Here is a 19480-nt window from a genome sequence, read left to right as displayed (position 1 = left end):
CTTCAGTGTGAATTCTAAGCACGGCGTTATGCATGAGGCCGCTGGTCCACAGTAGAAATACAATCCTGCAGCACTTCTTTATGTTAAAATAAAAATTTAAATACTCACTTAGAGGATCTGTGCAAAACTTTTTTTAAAACCTGGCAGGATTAATAATAATAATTAATAATATTTTAGAATAAGCATTTAAATTGAAGAAGCTGATTCTCTTCCCCTTCTTATTCTATTTATTTACTTACTTATCTTTTCTACTATTAAAGTTTCACTATGTTGGCCTAGCTCTCTTTTTCATCGGTGGGGGTTAACTTGACTTCCACCTAGTTTTGTAAAATTTGACTTGTTTGTATGGAATGTTGTTTGATTTTAATAAATTCAATAAAATGTTATAAAAAACTGGGCATTTCGTGCTTTTGAAACAGTTTTTTGGTGTTTTTGTGGGTCAAATATACATGTTCTTTTAATTGAAAATATTATTTTGTCATTTTTCTTTTGCATTCACATATGTTTAAGCACCTTAGGTGCATTTGGGGGGTGAGGGGGCAGATTTGTTAGAGTAACCTTTGCTCTTCTTACTGTGGTGTTTTGACTATGCAAAATTTAGTTAAAACTTCACTTATCATTTTACTACTTTGGTGACTGAGACTTGTTTTTCACTTTTTTTTCTATTTTCTTAAAGAAGCGAGAGATAAACACAGTTATTGATTTTGGTCCAGCCTTCTGAATATATCCACTACATAGCTACATAGTGAAGTATAGTTTGTTACCCAACCTAGCAGGCTGACTGTTAAAATGTTTTACTGTGAATTTTGACTTGAAGAAAATTTGGACATGGGTAATCAAAAAATGAGATATTAATTTAATTAAGTCATGTTTCATCAAGTTTCATTATGCAGAAAATAATGCTGTAAATCAGAATACAGAGATAGTATGCTGCGCATACTGCCTATTTCTATTTTATGTATAAAGAAGCTAGTGCTTTGGGAGAAATTCAATACAAGGGTATCTTTTGGAGAAAAATAACTTATTAGAACAACAGACCAGTTTTGATGAGAACAGGCCAATCATCCCAACAAAGCTTGTCAACACCATTCACCTAATTCATCTTGTCACCCCCAGGGGTACTATTGTCTACTTATGGTCATGCTGATGTGCTCTATATTCACAAAAATGACTTCATCTCTCCTTCTTCCCCTGGACCCTGTGATTCATCTGTCCATTGCTACACTGTGCCTTACCGGCCCTCCCAACCCTTAACTAGCCAAGCAATCCATATCAATAGCTGTAACTTCACTTGTGCTGTTAACTGAAGTGTTTTTAATTTAAGTCAATGTTAGCAGTAATGAAAGTATACCATTGTGTTCATAAGTGTGCATGTGATAATATTTTTTGCATTACTGAAAGTGTGAAATTCACTAAATGCTTTTTACAAACTACCAGAATTCAAAGACTGTTATGTCTTTGTCAGAAAATTAAAAGTTTTGAAAGTTATATGATAACAATAAGAAAATGACTACCATTACAAAAGCAAATTACTACATCTTTACTTTACAAAGATAAGAATACAATGAGCATACTCTTACCCTGTTGCCTTCATATTTTGATCTATCATTGTTGGCTTTCTCTGCCTTTTCTGCAAGCTTCTTCTGCATCTGTGGGCCTCTTCCAAAAAAGATATAATTGACAAAAGCATACTCCAATAAGGCCAAAAAGACAAAGACAAAACAGCCCATCAGGTACATGTCTATGGCTTTGACATAGGGAATTTTCGGTAATGTTTCTCGAAGATGAGTGTTGATTGTTGTCATTGTCAGAACCGTTGTTATTCCTGTAAAACAAACACCTCTTGTTAACCATGAAATGAAGACAGATTAAGATGGTAGCAGAAAGTGTTTTAATTGCTATGCTGGAGTACAATAAATTTTTATTTTCTATTGACAGATATACGTAGTGATAGTTTATATACTAAATCAAAAGAAACATAGCAGTATACATTTGCTCTTTAGTGCTAAATAATTAAGAACTTGCATTGAAATTTAGTTTGGCAAAAACACAGAATCCTACACCATTCAATCACAATCCATCAAAGTATTATGATAGGTCTACTTAAAATATGTTTAAATACTTCAGATAAAACATGAAAATATTAAAAATATTCTAGGACATGCACTAAATATGTGCACATTTAATTAACGTTTAAAATTTAAAATGTATGATTCCTTTTAGAAGAATTCCCTTCACTGGTTTCCAGTGCAGTATTAGATACATATTAGATAAAAATGTTTCTATCCTTGAAGGCTTTTAAAGCTCCCATTACGCAATATAAGGATTCAGTAGTGTGGTTACTTTCAGTCTCTAAAAAGAAATGCCCAGTCAGTCTCATCATTTAAACGAGTAATACGTTTTCATTACTTATTTTATTACATCCTTTATGTTGAAAAGCTGTACATACAGTATACAATATATTACTACAAGATAAGGTCACATGAAATATTATCTTACCCTAAAATGGCAAATTTTTAAAAATTAGTGTTGTGAAAGCAAATTATATATTAAAATAAAATGGTGTACATTGCATAAAGGGAACTACAAGATTTACCATTACACTCAAGTAGAAAGTGTATCCTCTCAAACTTGTCTTCTTTACCTTGGAATAATATTTTTCAGAATGTCTAAGAAGCAGCTTATCACCATATTTAATTTAAATTCATTTATTGCCTTGATCTTACAAACCCAAAAGTGTTATGCCAAAACTCATGCCAATTCTATGCCTCAAAATGCCCATGATAATTTCCTCCATCTATTTTTGAAACAATCCTTCTATTTTCTCCTTCTGGGCCATTTGATTCTCATTCTACTATCATCGCTAATGATATTTCTGTCTCAAATAATATCTTTCACCTCTAGGAAATATCTACACTTCGTTTTGTCTCACTTCAGTTCAGTGATGGCTTTTCTCCTTGAGTACTGTTGTAGCCAAGCTGTCAGGGGCCATGCGCTGGAAATCCACTGATTCTCTTTCTTCTAATTTTGGGAAGTCTTCTTTTCACATCCAATTTTTACTGAAATCTCTGTCACAGATTACTGGTCTAGGAGTTGGTCTAGAATACTCTGTTGTAGGCCTTTTTTTACTTTTCTTCAAAGGATTTGGATGAACAAAGTCTCTAGTAAGATAATTTCTATTTGTTTTAAAATCCATTGCAATTGTTCATTTGTATTTACTGGAGTCAATAAAAAGTCATCACTTAAAAAATAAAAATGGTACATTCATACTTTTTCACTATATAGATAAAGGGAAAAAATCTTCCATAAACCCCCATTTATGGTTGCATTAGCTAGTAATTATTGCAGCAACATCAGGTGCATGGAAGGAACTAACTTTAGAAGGGGTGCCAGTGGCATGATGGAGCAGTGGTTTGTGATATAGCCTCACAGCTGTTTGAATTCTGGACTGGTTACATCTTGTGTGGAAATGACATATTCTCCTCATATCTGTGAGAATTTATTTTCTTTTTGAGTATTCCATTTTTTCAATCACATACCAATGATATGCTAGTTACGTTAATAGGTGATTTTAGATTGCTTCTGTACTGTATGTGTAAGTGCACCAACTGCAACCTGGTCTAGATTAAGCGGGTTAGAAAATTACATGACATGATATAATATGACATATGCAAGTGTGCGTTATGGAATGGTGTCTAGCAGTTAGTTTGTCTTATGTCCAGTGTTATCTGGAATGCTTCCTCCCCTTGGAATCGAGTAAATGGGATTAAATAGATGAATGGAGTATTACTGACAATAAGTAGAAATGCAAATGCTTTATGGTGAAATAATACTGAATTACCAAGTACAAATGATAGAAAAACACTTTTCCATTTTATGAAACATTATAATACAACAGATCATGCACAATTTTCAAAAAATATACAAATTATAGATAGAAAAAGAACAACACAAACATAAAAGCTACAGCAATAGCAAAAGCAGACAACCACTTTCATTTCATAGCACCCTAAATATATGTGAATATATCATTAAATCATTAAACGACTTTTTTCTCTATAGTGATATTGCTTTCAATTCTTCTTTCTATATATTGTCTTATTTTATGAATGATTAACAAGTAAATTAAAAGTTGTCAGTTATTATTTTCCTGTTGACTTTGTGTATATTTTTGTTTCAGTGCTCATTTCCCTTCAGTATATTGAATTATTTACTTCTTTTTACTGTGTATGCAAAGGAGAGAGTTTTATCATGTTTAATATATCACATATTTCTGCTGCATGGTTTATTTTATTAAAGATGCATATTTTGGGCATAAATAGATCTCTTTGTGCTAGCATGTAGTATTATAAGATTTTTTTTTTTACAAAAAAATAAAATATACATTATACATAGGAGTATAGTGTTATGTTTTGCTGTCTTATTAAAAACACAAATACTCAAAGAAGAAATGTGGTCTCATGCATAAAATGATAAATGTTTAATTTCCACCTGACTGTTTTTATGTCTGTTTTGATTTTTTGAAGTTGTGCAACATAATGAAAAACATTAAAAATAGAATGTCACTACTTATAAATCAACCTGTTTTGTTTTTTGTGTTTGTGCACATTTTAAGAAAGACACAAGCTATCCAAAAAGCAAGTTGTCAGTTAAAAAAACACCAACTTGTACTTCAAAAAAACAATACAGGTCTTAATGGTCTTGAAAACGCACTGTAGAAAATCTTTCTATTAAGAACACAAACATGGAAAAATGAAAATTTTATTAATCTATAACCACAATGGAAAATGAAATCCGAATTCCACTCACAATCAACTCTAATAATGAATTTCACGTTATTTTCCAATAGTTGTTTAAAGCAAATACAAGGATATTAACTTAAATATTACCATAACTGCTTTTTAACTTCACAACATGCAATCATCCTTTCCTCTTTATATGTACAACCGGTACCTCATACAACATTACAATGTAGGTCTTTTGAGTGTATTAATAACACAACAGAATATCCAGGAATTTTACTACACATATTGTTTAAATAAAAGTACTGTATTGTAACTAAAAATTAAGTGCCAAATTTTGTTAACTATTTAACACAGTGCTTAATTATTTCCTACTTTATGTTATTATAGTTCTGATTAAATGAGTGATTCTTGAGGACAGCAGTTAGTTACATAACTTTCTCAAATCCACTTAATCAGACTCTTAGAAACATATATAGGCAACATTGAGCACAAGGGAGAAACCATTCCTGTTATGAATTTGGCCCCACAATAGTACAAAAAGGCCTGAAAGCTCAAAATAGGTCTAGCCATGAAACTTAAAAAGCAGGTCTGTGGCCTGCATTAATGTGAGGGTCCATGCATACAAAACCCAGTGGCAGAGAGAAACCATATAACATCCTGGGCCAAAAGAACACAACAGTGTTTATAATAATAATAACATTTATTCAAAAAAGCAGTCCAGAAACAAAACAAGTAGTGATTTCAAAAATGTTCTAAAAGTTTACAAAATGTTGCCTCCAAGAGGCAACCCAAAAGTGAACAAAATCTATGTAAAAAAACAAAATTCAGAAACCAGTTGCAGAGCAAAATGTCCATCTATCTTCCTAACCCACTTATCCAGGGCAGGGTCACTGGGCAACTGGTGTCTATCCCAGCAATAATCGGACACAAGGCAGGAGCAACATCTGGACAGAACGTCAGTCCATTGCAGGCTGAACACACAAACACACAAATGGTCAAATACTGTACGAGGACTTACAAATTTCAAATGAGTAATCCAAGAAAGGGGAGCCAAATGTCACAAGCAGACAGTAATGCATCTTAGGCCTTTGAAAAGGTCGCATGCAGACACAGCTGCAGTGACAAGGAGCCCCACCCCATTTTGCTCAACATAAAAAAGTACAAGGAAGACAACTAACAATATTAACAAATTACAATCCCATCATAACCTGAAAACCAAAACACATAATATGAAAATAATAAATAACAGGACTTCTTAAAAAAATTAAGGCAGAAAAAATAAACAAAAATAACCTACAAAAATAGAGAGAAAACAGACACGAGGGATAAAGCCCTAGTTGAACCACAACACATGAAATGGAGACCAAGTCCATTTCAGAGATGATGAACACATACACCAATCAGTCACAACATTAAAACTTCTGACAGGTGAAATTAATAGCATTGTCTCATTATAATGACACCTGTGGAAGGGGTGGGATATACTAAGGTGTAAAAGAGCAGTCAGTTCTTGAAGGTAATGTGTTGCATGCAGGAAAAATAGGCAAGCGTAAGGATCTGAGCGACTCTGACATGAGCCAAATTGTGATGGCTACTCAACTAGGTCAGAGCATCTTCAAAATGGCAGGTCTTGTGTGTTGTTCCTGGTATGTAGTAGTTAGTTCCTAACAAAAGAGGTCAAATAATGGACAACTGTTAAAGGATTATGGGGTCATTGATAGCATGGAGAACAAAGGCTAACCCATCTGGTGTGCTTCCACAGAGCTACTGTATGACAAATTGCTGAGAAACCTAATGTTGGCCATGACAGAAAGGTGTCAAAACATGCAATGCATCACAGCTTCGTGTGCACGGGGCTGCATAGCCACAGACAAGTCAAAGTGTCTATGCTGACCCCTGTCACTGCTGAAAGATCCTACATTAGGCATGTGAGCATCAGCACTGGATAATGGAGCAACAGAAGAATGTGGCCTGGTCTGATGAATCATGTTTAATTTTAGGTTATTTGGACAGCCAGATGTGTGTGTGTCGTTTACCAGAAGAAGAAATGGAAGCAGAATGCACTATGGGAAGAAGGCAACACAGCAGAGGCATTGTGATGTTCTGGGCATTATTCTGCTAGGAAACATTGAGTCCTGGCATTTATCATTCATATGGATGTTATATTGACAATTATCACCTACCTAAAAATTGTTGCAGACCATGTACACCTGTTCATGGCAGTAGCCTCTTTTAGCAGGTAATGCTCAATGTCACACAGTAAAAATTGCTCAGAAATGTTTTGAGGAATGTGACAAGATGTTGATTTGGCCTCCAAATTCTCCAGATCTCAATCCAATCGAGCATCTGTGGGATGTGCTGGAAAAACAAGTCAGATTCATGGCAGCTCCATCTCAACTTACAGGACTTAAATGGTCTGCTGCTAATGTCTTGGTGCCAGATACCACAGGATAACTTCAGAGGTCTTGTGGGGTGGATGCTTTGATGGGTCAGAGCTGTTTTGGCACCACAAGACTTACACAATAATAGGCAGATGGTTTTATTGTTGTGACTGATTGGTGTATACCAATATTCACACGCAAAAGGGGCTGGTTAAGAATCACCAATAAACCTTACAAATTTCTTTGCATAGTAGGAGGAAAACTAGAGTAGATAGAGAAAAAACACAGACATGAAGAGAATATGTAAACTCTGCTTACAAGAAGCAGGATTCAAAATTAGGATCTGTTATTCAAAAGTACTAGCCACTGTGGCACGGTGACTACTGGTTCTGCCTAATACTGCCTTAGTTCAAACCACAGCCTAAGCACCGTTTGTGCGAAGAATATACATTTTAAACATGGTCTTTGTCCAGTAATTCAGATGTCAGCTATATCCCATAAACATTTAGGCTTGTTAAACTGTTGACCTCACACAGTACTGAAGGGTGCGCAAGGGTGTCCTGTAATTAACCAACAACCTGTCTGGGATCATTTTTGACCTGTGCTCAATTCTTCTCATGTGGGTTCTGGCCATATGTGACCTACCATGGAATAGGTGTTTTTTCAAAAAAAGAATGATTGACTGAAAAGATTTATGTTCTTCATGGCAAATATAACACTCATATTGCAATAATTACCTGTAATGTTTCCTCACACTAAGAAATGCAATATTAAATTAGGAATTTTTCAAACCAAACACAGATGTCCTTTAAAGTGGCATCTGGAAACTTCAGGGTACACCCACAGAACTGTCTAAAAGTATCAGTTAATTTACAGCAGTCAGCAGATGTTTGGTCTGTCTAGAGCTGAAAGATATCCCCTGGAAGAAAAACTCTTACTATGAACTAAACAAATCAGAGATCTATGACTCAAAATATACATTATGTGGTTCTTTCTGGTCACTTTAAAATTAAATGTGAAGGTTGTCATTGAATTTTCCTCACAAAATTTTATTTGCCTCAAGTGTAACAGAAATATTCTTTCTTTCCTTTTCATAAAGACATTTGCCACATAATTAAAATAACAATTATCATACCTATCATATTATATTGTCCTACAGAAGTAGATGTAGGCAGAAACTGTATAAGCTGATGCCCTTTATATAATTACATGCTATGATATAAACATTTGTAGATCTGTAAACTAACATGCTGAATTGATGGCTTATTTCTGTAAAGAAGTGGATTAGGTGATTAAGAAAAATAAGGATGAGGATTAAAAAGAGTAGTCAAGAGTCATATCATAACTTACTGTGTTACAATGATAAGGTAATATAAATGGGAAATTCACTAGTTATCCCCATTATATATCAGAACCTATCTTGTATATTCACAGAAATGTTTGAGTATCAGTATACATTTTTCATATAACATACTGCATTTCATCCATTCATCAAGTTTCTAATCTGACAAACCCAACTTTTAGGAATATAAGGGGCAGAAACCTGTCTCAGCATGGTTGGACACTATGTAGGTAAGATTCAATTCAAGATGAGGCACCAGTCCATTTTAGCACACACATCTTCACTCTCATTTAAAGGGCAATGTGGAGTCACAAAGTAACCTAAGCTCATACTCCTCAGATGTCAGAGGAAACTTTAGTATATAAAGAAAACCCTACACCAGCACAAGCAGTATGTATAAACTCCATAAAGACAGTGAGCAGTCTGAGATTCAAAGCTAGCTTCGTGAAGCTGTGAGTCACCAGTGCTAGCCAACATACTGTATTTCAGTATATCAAATTTTAGTCATATTTTTGATTTATGTGTTAAAATGTAGGAGGTAAAAATGTATATATGTACAACTTCAAATGTAAACATTCTGTCTGAAAGTGATGAGTAAAAGATGCTCCCCATGAAGATTTACATTGGTCGTTTTAAGTGACTGACAAGAACAAAAAACTTTCAGAATGAACTATTAATGTAATTTAAGCACTTAATTTGGAATCTAGCATTTTATAAGAACTACAGGTATATAATTTTTTAACATTACACATAACATTGATACTGAATCTGGTTCATTTTATAATGAGTCTGTAGATTACAATGAGGGAGCTTTGCTCAAATTATATAAAAATACACTATTGACTATAAACTATTGCAAATTGCTTATAAAGAGCTTTGCAACTGTGTTTTTTTTTTTTTTTTTTTTTACAAAGGGAATAATATACAGTATAGTGTATTTTATTGCAACAGTTTGCTCTGCTGCCTTATAGCCCCATGAATTCAATTCCAGTTTCTGTCACCCATCACAGTATATGGATTTTACTGTATATGTTCTTTGTGTAGTTCTGTGATGGTGCAAGTCAGCTCCAACCACCCAGTTGCTCTAGGGAGCCTCTTGAACCCACTACTGCCAATAATGTACCCGAAGGATGAACCAGAGGATGTGGGCACAACACACAAAGCAAAGTACAAAAGTGCTCCAGTGCTTTTATTTAAAATGAAACAGAAAAACATTGTCCAAAACAACGGAAGCCAAGAGAGGACGTGCAATATCGTTATTTTTTTAACTTGTCTCCTCGAGATAATGGAATAATTTTATCCAGATGTCGAGAAAACAAAAATTTGTTTTCATGAGATAACGGAATTATTTTAACGTAATCTCCAGAAAACGAAACTTAACCTTTTCTCCTGGCATCAGGCTCGCTTAGATTGCGACGCCTATATAGCTGAAGCCTTGCTAACTGTCTTCTTAAATGATGGACACTAATGTTATTATTTTCTAAACTAAGGTATAAACATATTTCAGCCTGCGTCAGCCCTTGATTGAACAGAAATGTGACGCACTGCTCAATACAGTTCTGTTTTTCTGCCATTTCAAAAAGGACGTGGCTTCAATAAAAGCTAAACATTAAACGTTAGATACAATTATTTCATAATTTCGAGAAAACAAGAGCTTTTATTGAGATCTCGATAAAATTAGTCTGTTATCTCGTGGAAACAATTAAAAAAAATAACGATATTGCACGTCCTCTCTCGGCTTCCGTACAAAACAAAGCGCAGTGCAAAAATTCAATAAACAAATAATCGATAAAAATCAAGGGACATACAAACATGAACCCTGGTGCAATTCCTTAAAACTGACATCTCTCTGTCTTGCCCTGATCAGTCCCCGTAGCCCCCTCCTAAGTGCCAGCCATGCGCTCCTCCTTCCTGGGGCACCATTCCAATCTGCCTGTTTCCTAATGTCTTACACTGGCTTTCTCTGACTCCTGCCTTTCTCACTCCTTCCTTTAACCTCCTTTTCTTTTGCTCTCTTTTTTCTCCGGATTTTCCTTTCATCCTTCCTTCTGTTTTCCCCATTTTTTCTTGTAATGGCTCTTCCTTACATGCCTCCGTGGGCGCAGTGTCCCAGTTGTGCACCACAGGAAGCTGATGAAGCAATTAAGACAGATTGCACCCTCACGTGCAAGTGCATCTCACCCCAATTCTTCCACTAACCTCCTGCAGTTGCATGAGCACGCACATCCACGGAGATTCAACTATTTTTTTAATTTAAAAAGTCAGCCACCTTTTTCTGTGCCTCAGACCCGCAATTCCACAATTTGCCATTTGATTTGTCTAGGTTCTCCAGATATCTCTCAAATCTGAGAATATGTGAAAATATTATTAAGTGATGGCTGGAAATGTTCCCGGTTCAAATGAGCGTGCAAATGTCCTTAAGTGCAAAAGCTTTGTCAAACACTGGTATGTTTCTTTTGTCTAATGCAATCAGGACAGCCTTTGGAACCCACTGACTTTGTATGATGTATCTGAATGAGATATTGGTACAGATTAGGTATTAGCTAAATGATGGACTGAATGGTCTTCTTTCATTTGTGAAGCTTCTTATGTAAGAGAGTGGCTCAAATAATGGACTGAATGTTATATTATATTATGAAATGGTACAGTGATATCATACATTTTCACATATGTACAGTGGATTCAGAAAGTATTCAAACTATTTCACTTTTTAAAATTTTTTTTAAGTTGCAACTTTGTAATCAAATCATTTAAATTAATTTTTCTCAACATCAAGCAATACTCCATATTCCAGAATAACAAAGCAAAAACAGGATTTAAGAAAATTTTGCAAACTTATTAAAAAAACTGAAATATTACATCATCACAAGAATTCAGCCCCTTTATTCAGTACTTATTTGAATCACCTTTGGTAGTACATCCTACCAGCCTTCTTGGGTATAACGTGACAAACTTTGCACACATGGATTTGGGGATTTTCTGCCATTCCTCTTGGCAGATCCTCTGAAGCTCTTCAGATTGAATGGAGATTGTCGGTGGACAGCTTTTTTTTTAGGTCTCTCCAGGATGTTCAGTTGGATTCAAGTCTGGCCTCTGGCCAGGCATCTTTTAAGATAAGGTTGACCCCACAGGAAAAAGCTGCCACCATTATGCATCACTATCAGAATAGTATTGCTTAAGTGTAGACATGACACTAATCTTGGTTTCATCAGACCAAAGAATTTTGTTTCACACAGTCTGGGAGTCTTCCAAGTGCCCCTTTGAAAAGTGGGATTCCAGATGTCTTTTACTGAGGAGAGGCTCCTATCTGGCCAATCTATCATGAGCCCAGATCAGTGGAGTGTTGCAGTGATGGTTATCCTTCTGCAAGTTTCTCCCATCTCCACACAGGTTCTTTGGAGTTCAGCCAGTGTGACCATGGGTTCTTGGTGACCTCTCTTACCATGGCTCTTCTCGCATATTTTTTCAGTTTGGCTATGTGTTCAGCTCTAGGAAGAGTTTTGGTTGTTCCAAACTTCTTAAATTTAAGAATTAAGGCAACTGTGCTCTTGGGAACCTTCAATGCTGCAAAATGTTTTTGCAGCCTTCTTCAGGTCTGTGCCTTGAAACAATCCTGTCCCTATCACTGCAGGCAAAACCTTTGACCTCTTGGCTTGTTTTTTTGCTTCATTGCCAACTGTATACACAGGTGTGTTCCTTTCCTAATCATGTGTAATTAATTGAATTGGCCAAAGGTGGACTTGAAACAAGCTGCAGAAACATCTCAATGATAATCCATGGAAAGGGATGCACCTGAACTAAATTTAAATTGTTATAGAAAAGATTCTGAATACTTATGTAACACTGATTTTCTTCTCTAAAATCCTGTTTTACTTTGTTATTTTGAGGGTATTGAGTGTTGCTAGATTGAGAAAAAATGAGTTTAAATGACATTAGCACAAGGCTTCAACATAGCAAAATATGAAAAAAAGTGAAGGGGCCTGAATACTTTCCGGATCCACTGTACTTATTATTGAATGAACCTTCAATAATTAGATTCACATTAAATTATACCTGAACATGAGATATCATCTTCAGAATCAAACAATGCATTAAAATTAACAATGCCTTTCAAGTCATTTAATTTACCCCCTCTCACTTTTTTCAAATAATCGTCTAACAAATTCCTTGTTATAGCTCAATAAACCCCAGTTGTGTATTCATGGATTTACATAATAAAAGGAAATAGTTTCATTATAATAGTCATCCAGATAATATAATGACTTGTCATATGATTAAGAAAAGTATTGAAAAGAAACCCAAAAGCCACATTTATTGTAAGCTGAGTTTCCTAACTACATTTCTAAACATATTCATGTAAATGTTCTGCATATTTAACAGAATTGTAGAACCTTTAATGATATTCAGGTGATATAAATCAGTTTTCATGATGCAAGCACAAATTCCATAAAGATCAGTAAAACCGCTCATTTTGAAAAGTTAAGGAAATGCACAAAAACAGAAGCAGCATCAGTTCAGACCAGCTGCGCATCAATGGATGATTAATGACTTACTGTACCTTGATGAGTTACTAAACTTGTAGAAATAAGCTGCAGCTTGCCACAACAGTGCTGTTTGATAGCGAGTCCTTATGCTTTTTATCCACATTGTGCAAGTCTTATTCTGTTATAAACTGAAATAATACACTTTCTTTTGAAAGGATGTGCTGTGTCACTGGTAGAATGGACATTATTAACATACTCCATTTATAGAACACAGGTTTGTGACTTCACAAAACAGAATATGCAACTAAACATAAGAGGTGGCGCCCCAGAATAAGATTATTTTCAACATCATCTTTAGTTTGGCAAATTATCACACTTTTTATTTAAGAAACAGTAATGTAAATTTTCCGAAAACATGTCAACTATTAGTCACACATTTTCAGATATATCTTTGAATAATTTTGTTTAATTCTTTCTAGATATTTAAGCTGGACTGTATATATTTAATTTATATTCCATTAAGTTTCTGGCTTCAAGTCTGTATTTTTGAACAAACAATAAAGTTTGTATATCAGACATGTTTTAGTCAAGGTTTAAATAAGTAATCATTTACCTGAAGAATTTATTACGTGATTTTAGTTTTCCATAACTATATTTGATTTTTAAATAAATGAATTATTAAAATATTGATGCAACAAGAATAAAAAATAATATTCAGCCTACCTCATCATCACTGTATTGTTTTCTAATGCATTCAAATATTATAGTTGTAAACTTATAAAAACTTAGTTGTAAAATATTTTGTAAAATATTTTGTGTAAATATAATTTAGCAACATACGGCATTTAATTTTTCCCATTTTACAAACGAATCAATTTTTAAACAACACAACATAAATTACATTTTTTGCAGGATGAATAAGACTCAAAATCAATTGCTGACTACAGCTGCCAGTAAGGACAAAAAAAATCCAATTAATTAATTTTATTAATCACTGTAAGCAAATGTATTCTTATTAGGAATTCTTCATCTTACATTATAAAAATTTTTAGAAGCCAATAGCCGACAATCAGACTTGTGAAAGCCAGTGACGTTGTTAATAAGAATAGATTAACTGCAAATCTAAGTTTACATGACGACAAGCAAAGTGTAATTATATTAATTATGCAACATATTTTGATGCACACATTATGCAGTAAGATGAAAAATTTAGTCATTTTCATTCAATAAGGGATTCTGGGCTGGGGGGAACTAGCAGTCTCAAAGGAGACCGGGGAGCAGCATTTAGTTTTCATTCTTTATTGCAGTGTTGCAGAGGCTGTCATATATTTACACCTGCTTTCCCTAGTGTGGATTACTTTTCATGAATAATGCTGATGTTTTAAACATGTCAGCTTCTCTCAGCAAATCTTTCCCCCACACAAAGTGCTATAATAAAGATGTTTAAGACTTTTTGTCCAGCTTCCTGCAGTGCTTTGTGTATGCACACAAATATGAACCTCCATGCTGTGTATAGTTTGCACATTTTCTCTGACACATATCATGAGTGGATAATTTAGATTTTGAAATAACTACTCAATGTGTTATATATCCACAGTGTTTTTTTTGCTTTTCAAAGAACGGTAGTATACAGGTAAATTTTAAACATGGTTCACAGGACAATATTCAGACATTAAATGGCACAGATTTACAGTGTCCATTTGTCACCAGTTGCCAGGACCTGCAGAGAGATGTTCCAAAAGAAATCTGCATGACAGAGAGTAGCCTACTATCCATACAAGAGCACCACTAGCAAGACAATGTGCTCAAACGGGGTCACCATAAGGTGGTTGACCTTTCCTTTAAAGGTTATGCCTCATATAGAGGGCATTGGACCAACAGACTGTGAGAATGGCACTCTGGTAGGAAATGCAAAAATAATCCTCAAAACTCAAGAGGGCATGTCATGCAGCTGATGTCTAATCCTTGGGAGAATGGAAATAAGTCATGTCATCTCTAGACAGGCAATTGAGATGATCCTCTAAGTTAAAAAAGGAACTGTGTTACCCCTAAAAAATAATCTCTGCCCTTGATAAACCTAGCAACTCTGAACACCAACAACCACTAGAGGATGCTTTAATACATAATCTTATAAACAAAAATGACTACCTTGATCAAATAAGTGATTCAGGGGCTTTGCCTGGAAATGAATCCACTAGTCAGAGATAAAATTAGCTTAGTCAGGAGAAAACTTCACTGGTGGGAGAAGAAGGCCTAGTTTATGAACCATGTTGGGATTAGAGAGACACAAGGGATGCTCTTCTTGTTGTACAGTATTCACTTAAACATTTTCAAACTGATTGGTTTATTAGGTATACTAGAGAATGCAAAAATGCAAAGTTGACAGTGCCTTTTAAACGAATTATTAAGTAAACACAAACTACCATGGCACACCTTACAACTACAGGAAAATGATTAATTTACTTACCCAAAAAAAAAATTTTAGGGGGGTAGTTTGTGTTGCAGGGATGTTACATAAAATGCATGAAGTTTTCATTTTAGTTAAAAACGGGTGCAGCATAGTACATAAGCAAGCTGTGTGAAGTTTAAGTCTCCAGGCTGCAAAAGCGACAACATAGCAGCACTAGCAAAACTCAACAGAAGAATAACTAGGATGATTCCAGGGCTTCAGGGGATGAGTTATGAGGAAAGATTAAAAGAGCTGAGCAGTTTCAGTACAAGCAAAAGGAGATTAACAGGAGATATGTTGAATTTTATAAAATTATGATGAGAATTTGACTTTAAAATGAGTTCAACAAGAACATGGGGACATAGCTGGAAACTTGTTACAGATGAATTTCACACAAAAATTAGGACATTTTTCTTCACACAGAGAACCACAGACACATGGAGTAAGTTACCAACTATTCTGGTAGACAGTAGAACTTTAGGGACCTTCAGATGTCCACTTGATGTTACTTTGAAGAATTGAGTGGATAGGACTGGTGAGTTATGTTGGGCTGAATGGCCTGTTCTCGTCTAGATTGTTCTAATGTAATTTGAGGCAGCAGTGATTAGGCTTTGAGATCTACAGATATCTGTGGTTGTATTTATTAATTATTAGGTTTATTAATTTTTAATTACATTATTGTGATGACATTTTTTGATTTATTTTTCTTATAATTGAAATTATTTTCTGACCCAATTTTTATGGTGATTGTTGTCATATCAGTTGTTAGTCACATGACCTTTAAGCTGACAATGTGCATTCTCTCATCTCCAACCTTTGGATAAAAACGAGAAAAAGAAATGATTTCATTAGCTTTTGTTAATGAAAGTATTTTAGACAGATTTAACTCTATTTTTTGAATGAATTGAATTTAGCTTAAATGAATTTTGCCTTTAATTTGAACTATTTATGATTATTTTTCTCAGTTTTCCTTTTGAATGTTCCAAAATTTTGACCAGCTTGACTTGGCTATCAACATGTTTCTGACCTGCTTCCCACAGTTTATTTGCATATGAACTCACACACCATTTGCACTTTGCCTTTGACCAAACATTCCTTTTTTAATTGCATGGTAACTGCAACATTCTGGAAGTCACTTGAAGCCACTACTCGTACATGCTGGGCAACTTAAACACATTTACTCTTCACTCATGTTTGGTTGGACTGCCTTTTTAATGTACTGTATATATTCCAGTTTTTTTAACTTCTGTGTATTCTATGACTTTGTGTTGCCTAACGATATCATTTTTGGTTGCATTCTGACCTTTTTGCATGCATTTATGACTAGTATCACACACATGTGCATGGGAGGCAGGTAGAAGGACCAAATGAAGGTAATTTCACTTCAGGCCAGGGGGTTGCGAGGTGTGCTAACTCTTTCTCCGTTATCCCTGCAAGAACAAACACAGGAAATTCTGCATGATTCTGGCCACGATAACATCACTTCCAGTTCCAGCCACGAAGATGGCACTTCCAGCGCTGGGGCAAACAATGTCACTTCCGGCTCCCTGCCTTAAAACCCAGACCACTTCTTATGCTTCCTCAGTTCTATGTTGGACTCATTTCTGTACACATCTGTGCAACCTATTTTGCCTTTTGCAGCCAGGGCTCAAGTATATGGGTGGCTGCCCAAACCTTTTTTCTGTGTGTCAAGGCTATTTATTACATGTTAGGCATTCATAGGGTCGTTGTGTTTATTTATTCTTATTATGTGGTAAGAATGCTTTTCCATTTTGACTATGTCAACTTGGATCTGAGCCCTGGAAAAGCAGAAGTTTGCACTATATGTTATTGACAGTCTTAGAGGAAAATGTGGCAGAACTGGTACAGATATTCTCAGTTACTCTTTGTGTACAATAGATAGAATCTTAGAAGGCATTTATCACAGGCTTGAAAACTGAAGGAGTGAGAGGGACTCAGATTTTAAGAGTTAACAAGGTTATCACAAGTATATTGAAAACAACTGCACATGGACTATTGTAGGTAGTGAAGGTAGGGTACCTGTACTTTATTCAGGTCTAGCCATATTTTCCATCAGTTGTGTAATCAAATGTGGAAATGTGGATAAACATGGCATCATGTTAGCATTTTTAAGAATGGTAGGTAAATGCACTCCATGGCATTTAAAACAGAGCTTACATTCAGATGCATCACAATCTAGTATAGGTTAGAGCATCGAGGACTTAGTCCTGTTTCATGGTCACAGTCCTTTTAGTAAATGTGTTCACTTAGGAAAAAAACTGAGCTTACTATCAAGTAGTTACCTAAGGGTGAACAAGTGTATTGGTAACATGATTGTGAGAACAGTTCATAAGAAACATTCACATGGTCATTTATGAAAGCAATCAGATCACTTTTGTGTTTTAGTGTGTCTGATTCCTTGCTATATTTGATGTTAGAGACAGTGATTCACTTTTGCAAAACAAAATCAAAGGAGCTATGTCAGTGTAAAGCATAAAATCACAGAAAAAATGTCAAGAATATACATAAACCTGATCTGTTGGAGAAAACTTGAGTACCCTGAGGAAACTCACGCAGACATGGGGAGAACATGCAAACTCCATGCAGGAAGGACCCGGGAAGCGAACCCAGGTCTCCTAACTGCGAGGCAGCAGCACTACCCACTGCACCACCATGCCGCCTTATCTTACTCATTATTTTGTAATTTAAAAAAAATGCAGCTACATTTTGTCTTTATTAAACAAAAATGATAGCATTCTTTTACTCTGTGATCAATAATATAATAAATAATATTTAAAAATAAATATTTTAATGTGGTCACAACAGATGCAATAAATTACTTTTAATTGGATAATAAATACAGTATTCACAGAGTTAAATCTGTAAAAACATTTGCATTTTATTGACATAGTAATGTTTTGCAAAAAATAAAAGCAAGGGAAAAAATGAGAATAAAAACCGAAGTTTGCTTCAACCCTGGAGTACTTGATTTGGAGAGCATAGCTGCTTCCATTCTTTGCTGGAACTCACTTTGTTTATTGCATGGTGAGAATGGAGATGAATTTTACCCTGGTATCGTCAGGCACAGTCCTAACTGGGGTGCCAGTACATACCCAAGCACACTCATGCAAAGTTTATTCACAGATTAACGGGTCACTCTACCTTTCACCAGCTACTTTAACAGCAATTTTTTAAATATTTAGGAGGAAGCCGGAGTACCTGGATATGATGTTAATCTGCATCCAGCCATGCATGTGGCCCTGCAACCTGCAGGGAAAAACCTGGGGGTTGGTGGCAGAATTGGCACTCCAGTCACCATAAAAAACCTCACACTGTTCCATTCCATCTGAATTAGTGTGGTGCTGAGGTGTCACACTTTCCATGGCGGTACCCGGGTCCTAATCTGGGATCTTGAGTTGGTTTGTCATGTGGTGCCTATAAAAATCCATACCTACTGTACAGTGTTTAAATTATGAATTTTACTTGGGTCTCTGAAACTGTTGCGGAGCAGAGCTGACTACTGAAACACCATGCCAGGCAACAGCCTACCCATTTATTTCACTGTGTAACCCAGAATATTTACAATATTCAATAAGTGCACGGGTGACCGTTTTTAAAATTCTGCAGAGTGCTAATGCAACGTGAATGCATAATGAGAATCCACACAGTGTACCTAGGATTGAGCATTTGCTTGTACAGTATAAGCAGATATGTGAAAGAATTCACCTTGATAAAGGGATACGTGTCTGTGTGTTTGTGCATCTGTGTGTCCATACAGTTGCTATGTCTTTGTCATCCCAATAGATGGTGCACCACAAATATCTGCAGTAATAAAATGCATTGTATTTGTCATTTCAATGAATGGTGCATCACAACCATTTGTAGTAATGCATTTTATTATTATAAATGTTTGTGATGTGCTACCTGTAGGAATGAAAACTGTAATGCATTTTATTACTGCTTACAGTATATTGCAAAATATACTGGTGCACTACAGTCTAAATTGATTAGTTAGGTTTCAGCTTGCCTTGGGCAGGTAGCACAGGTAGTATTAAATTAAACCAAAATGAGAAAATCAA

General features: G+C 35.2%; 1 protein-coding gene across 5 annotated transcripts in view; it reads right to left on the bottom strand.

Annotated features, from left to right (window-relative positions):
- gabrb3 (gamma-aminobutyric acid type A receptor subunit beta3) overlaps positions 1-19480 on the bottom strand; it is a 458372-nt gene that overhangs the window by 30541 nt on the left and 408351 nt on the right. For all 5 annotated transcript variants that reach the window (XM_051927197.1, XM_051927198.1, XM_051927196.1 and 2 more), the window contains one exon: positions 1581-1825. In XM_051927197.1, the coding sequence (XP_051783157.1) occupies positions 1581-1825 (245 nt within the window). The remainder of the gene's footprint in view (positions 1-1580; positions 1826-19480) is intronic.

This window comes from Erpetoichthys calabaricus, chromosome 4 (genome assembly GCF_900747795.2).
Source record: "Erpetoichthys calabaricus chromosome 4, fErpCal1.3, whole genome shotgun sequence".
Taxonomy (NCBI): domain Eukaryota; kingdom Metazoa; phylum Chordata; class Cladistia; order Polypteriformes; family Polypteridae; genus Erpetoichthys; species Erpetoichthys calabaricus.
The sequence above is the reverse complement of the archived record's forward strand: the minus strand, read 5'-3'. Positions and strand labels throughout refer to the sequence as shown.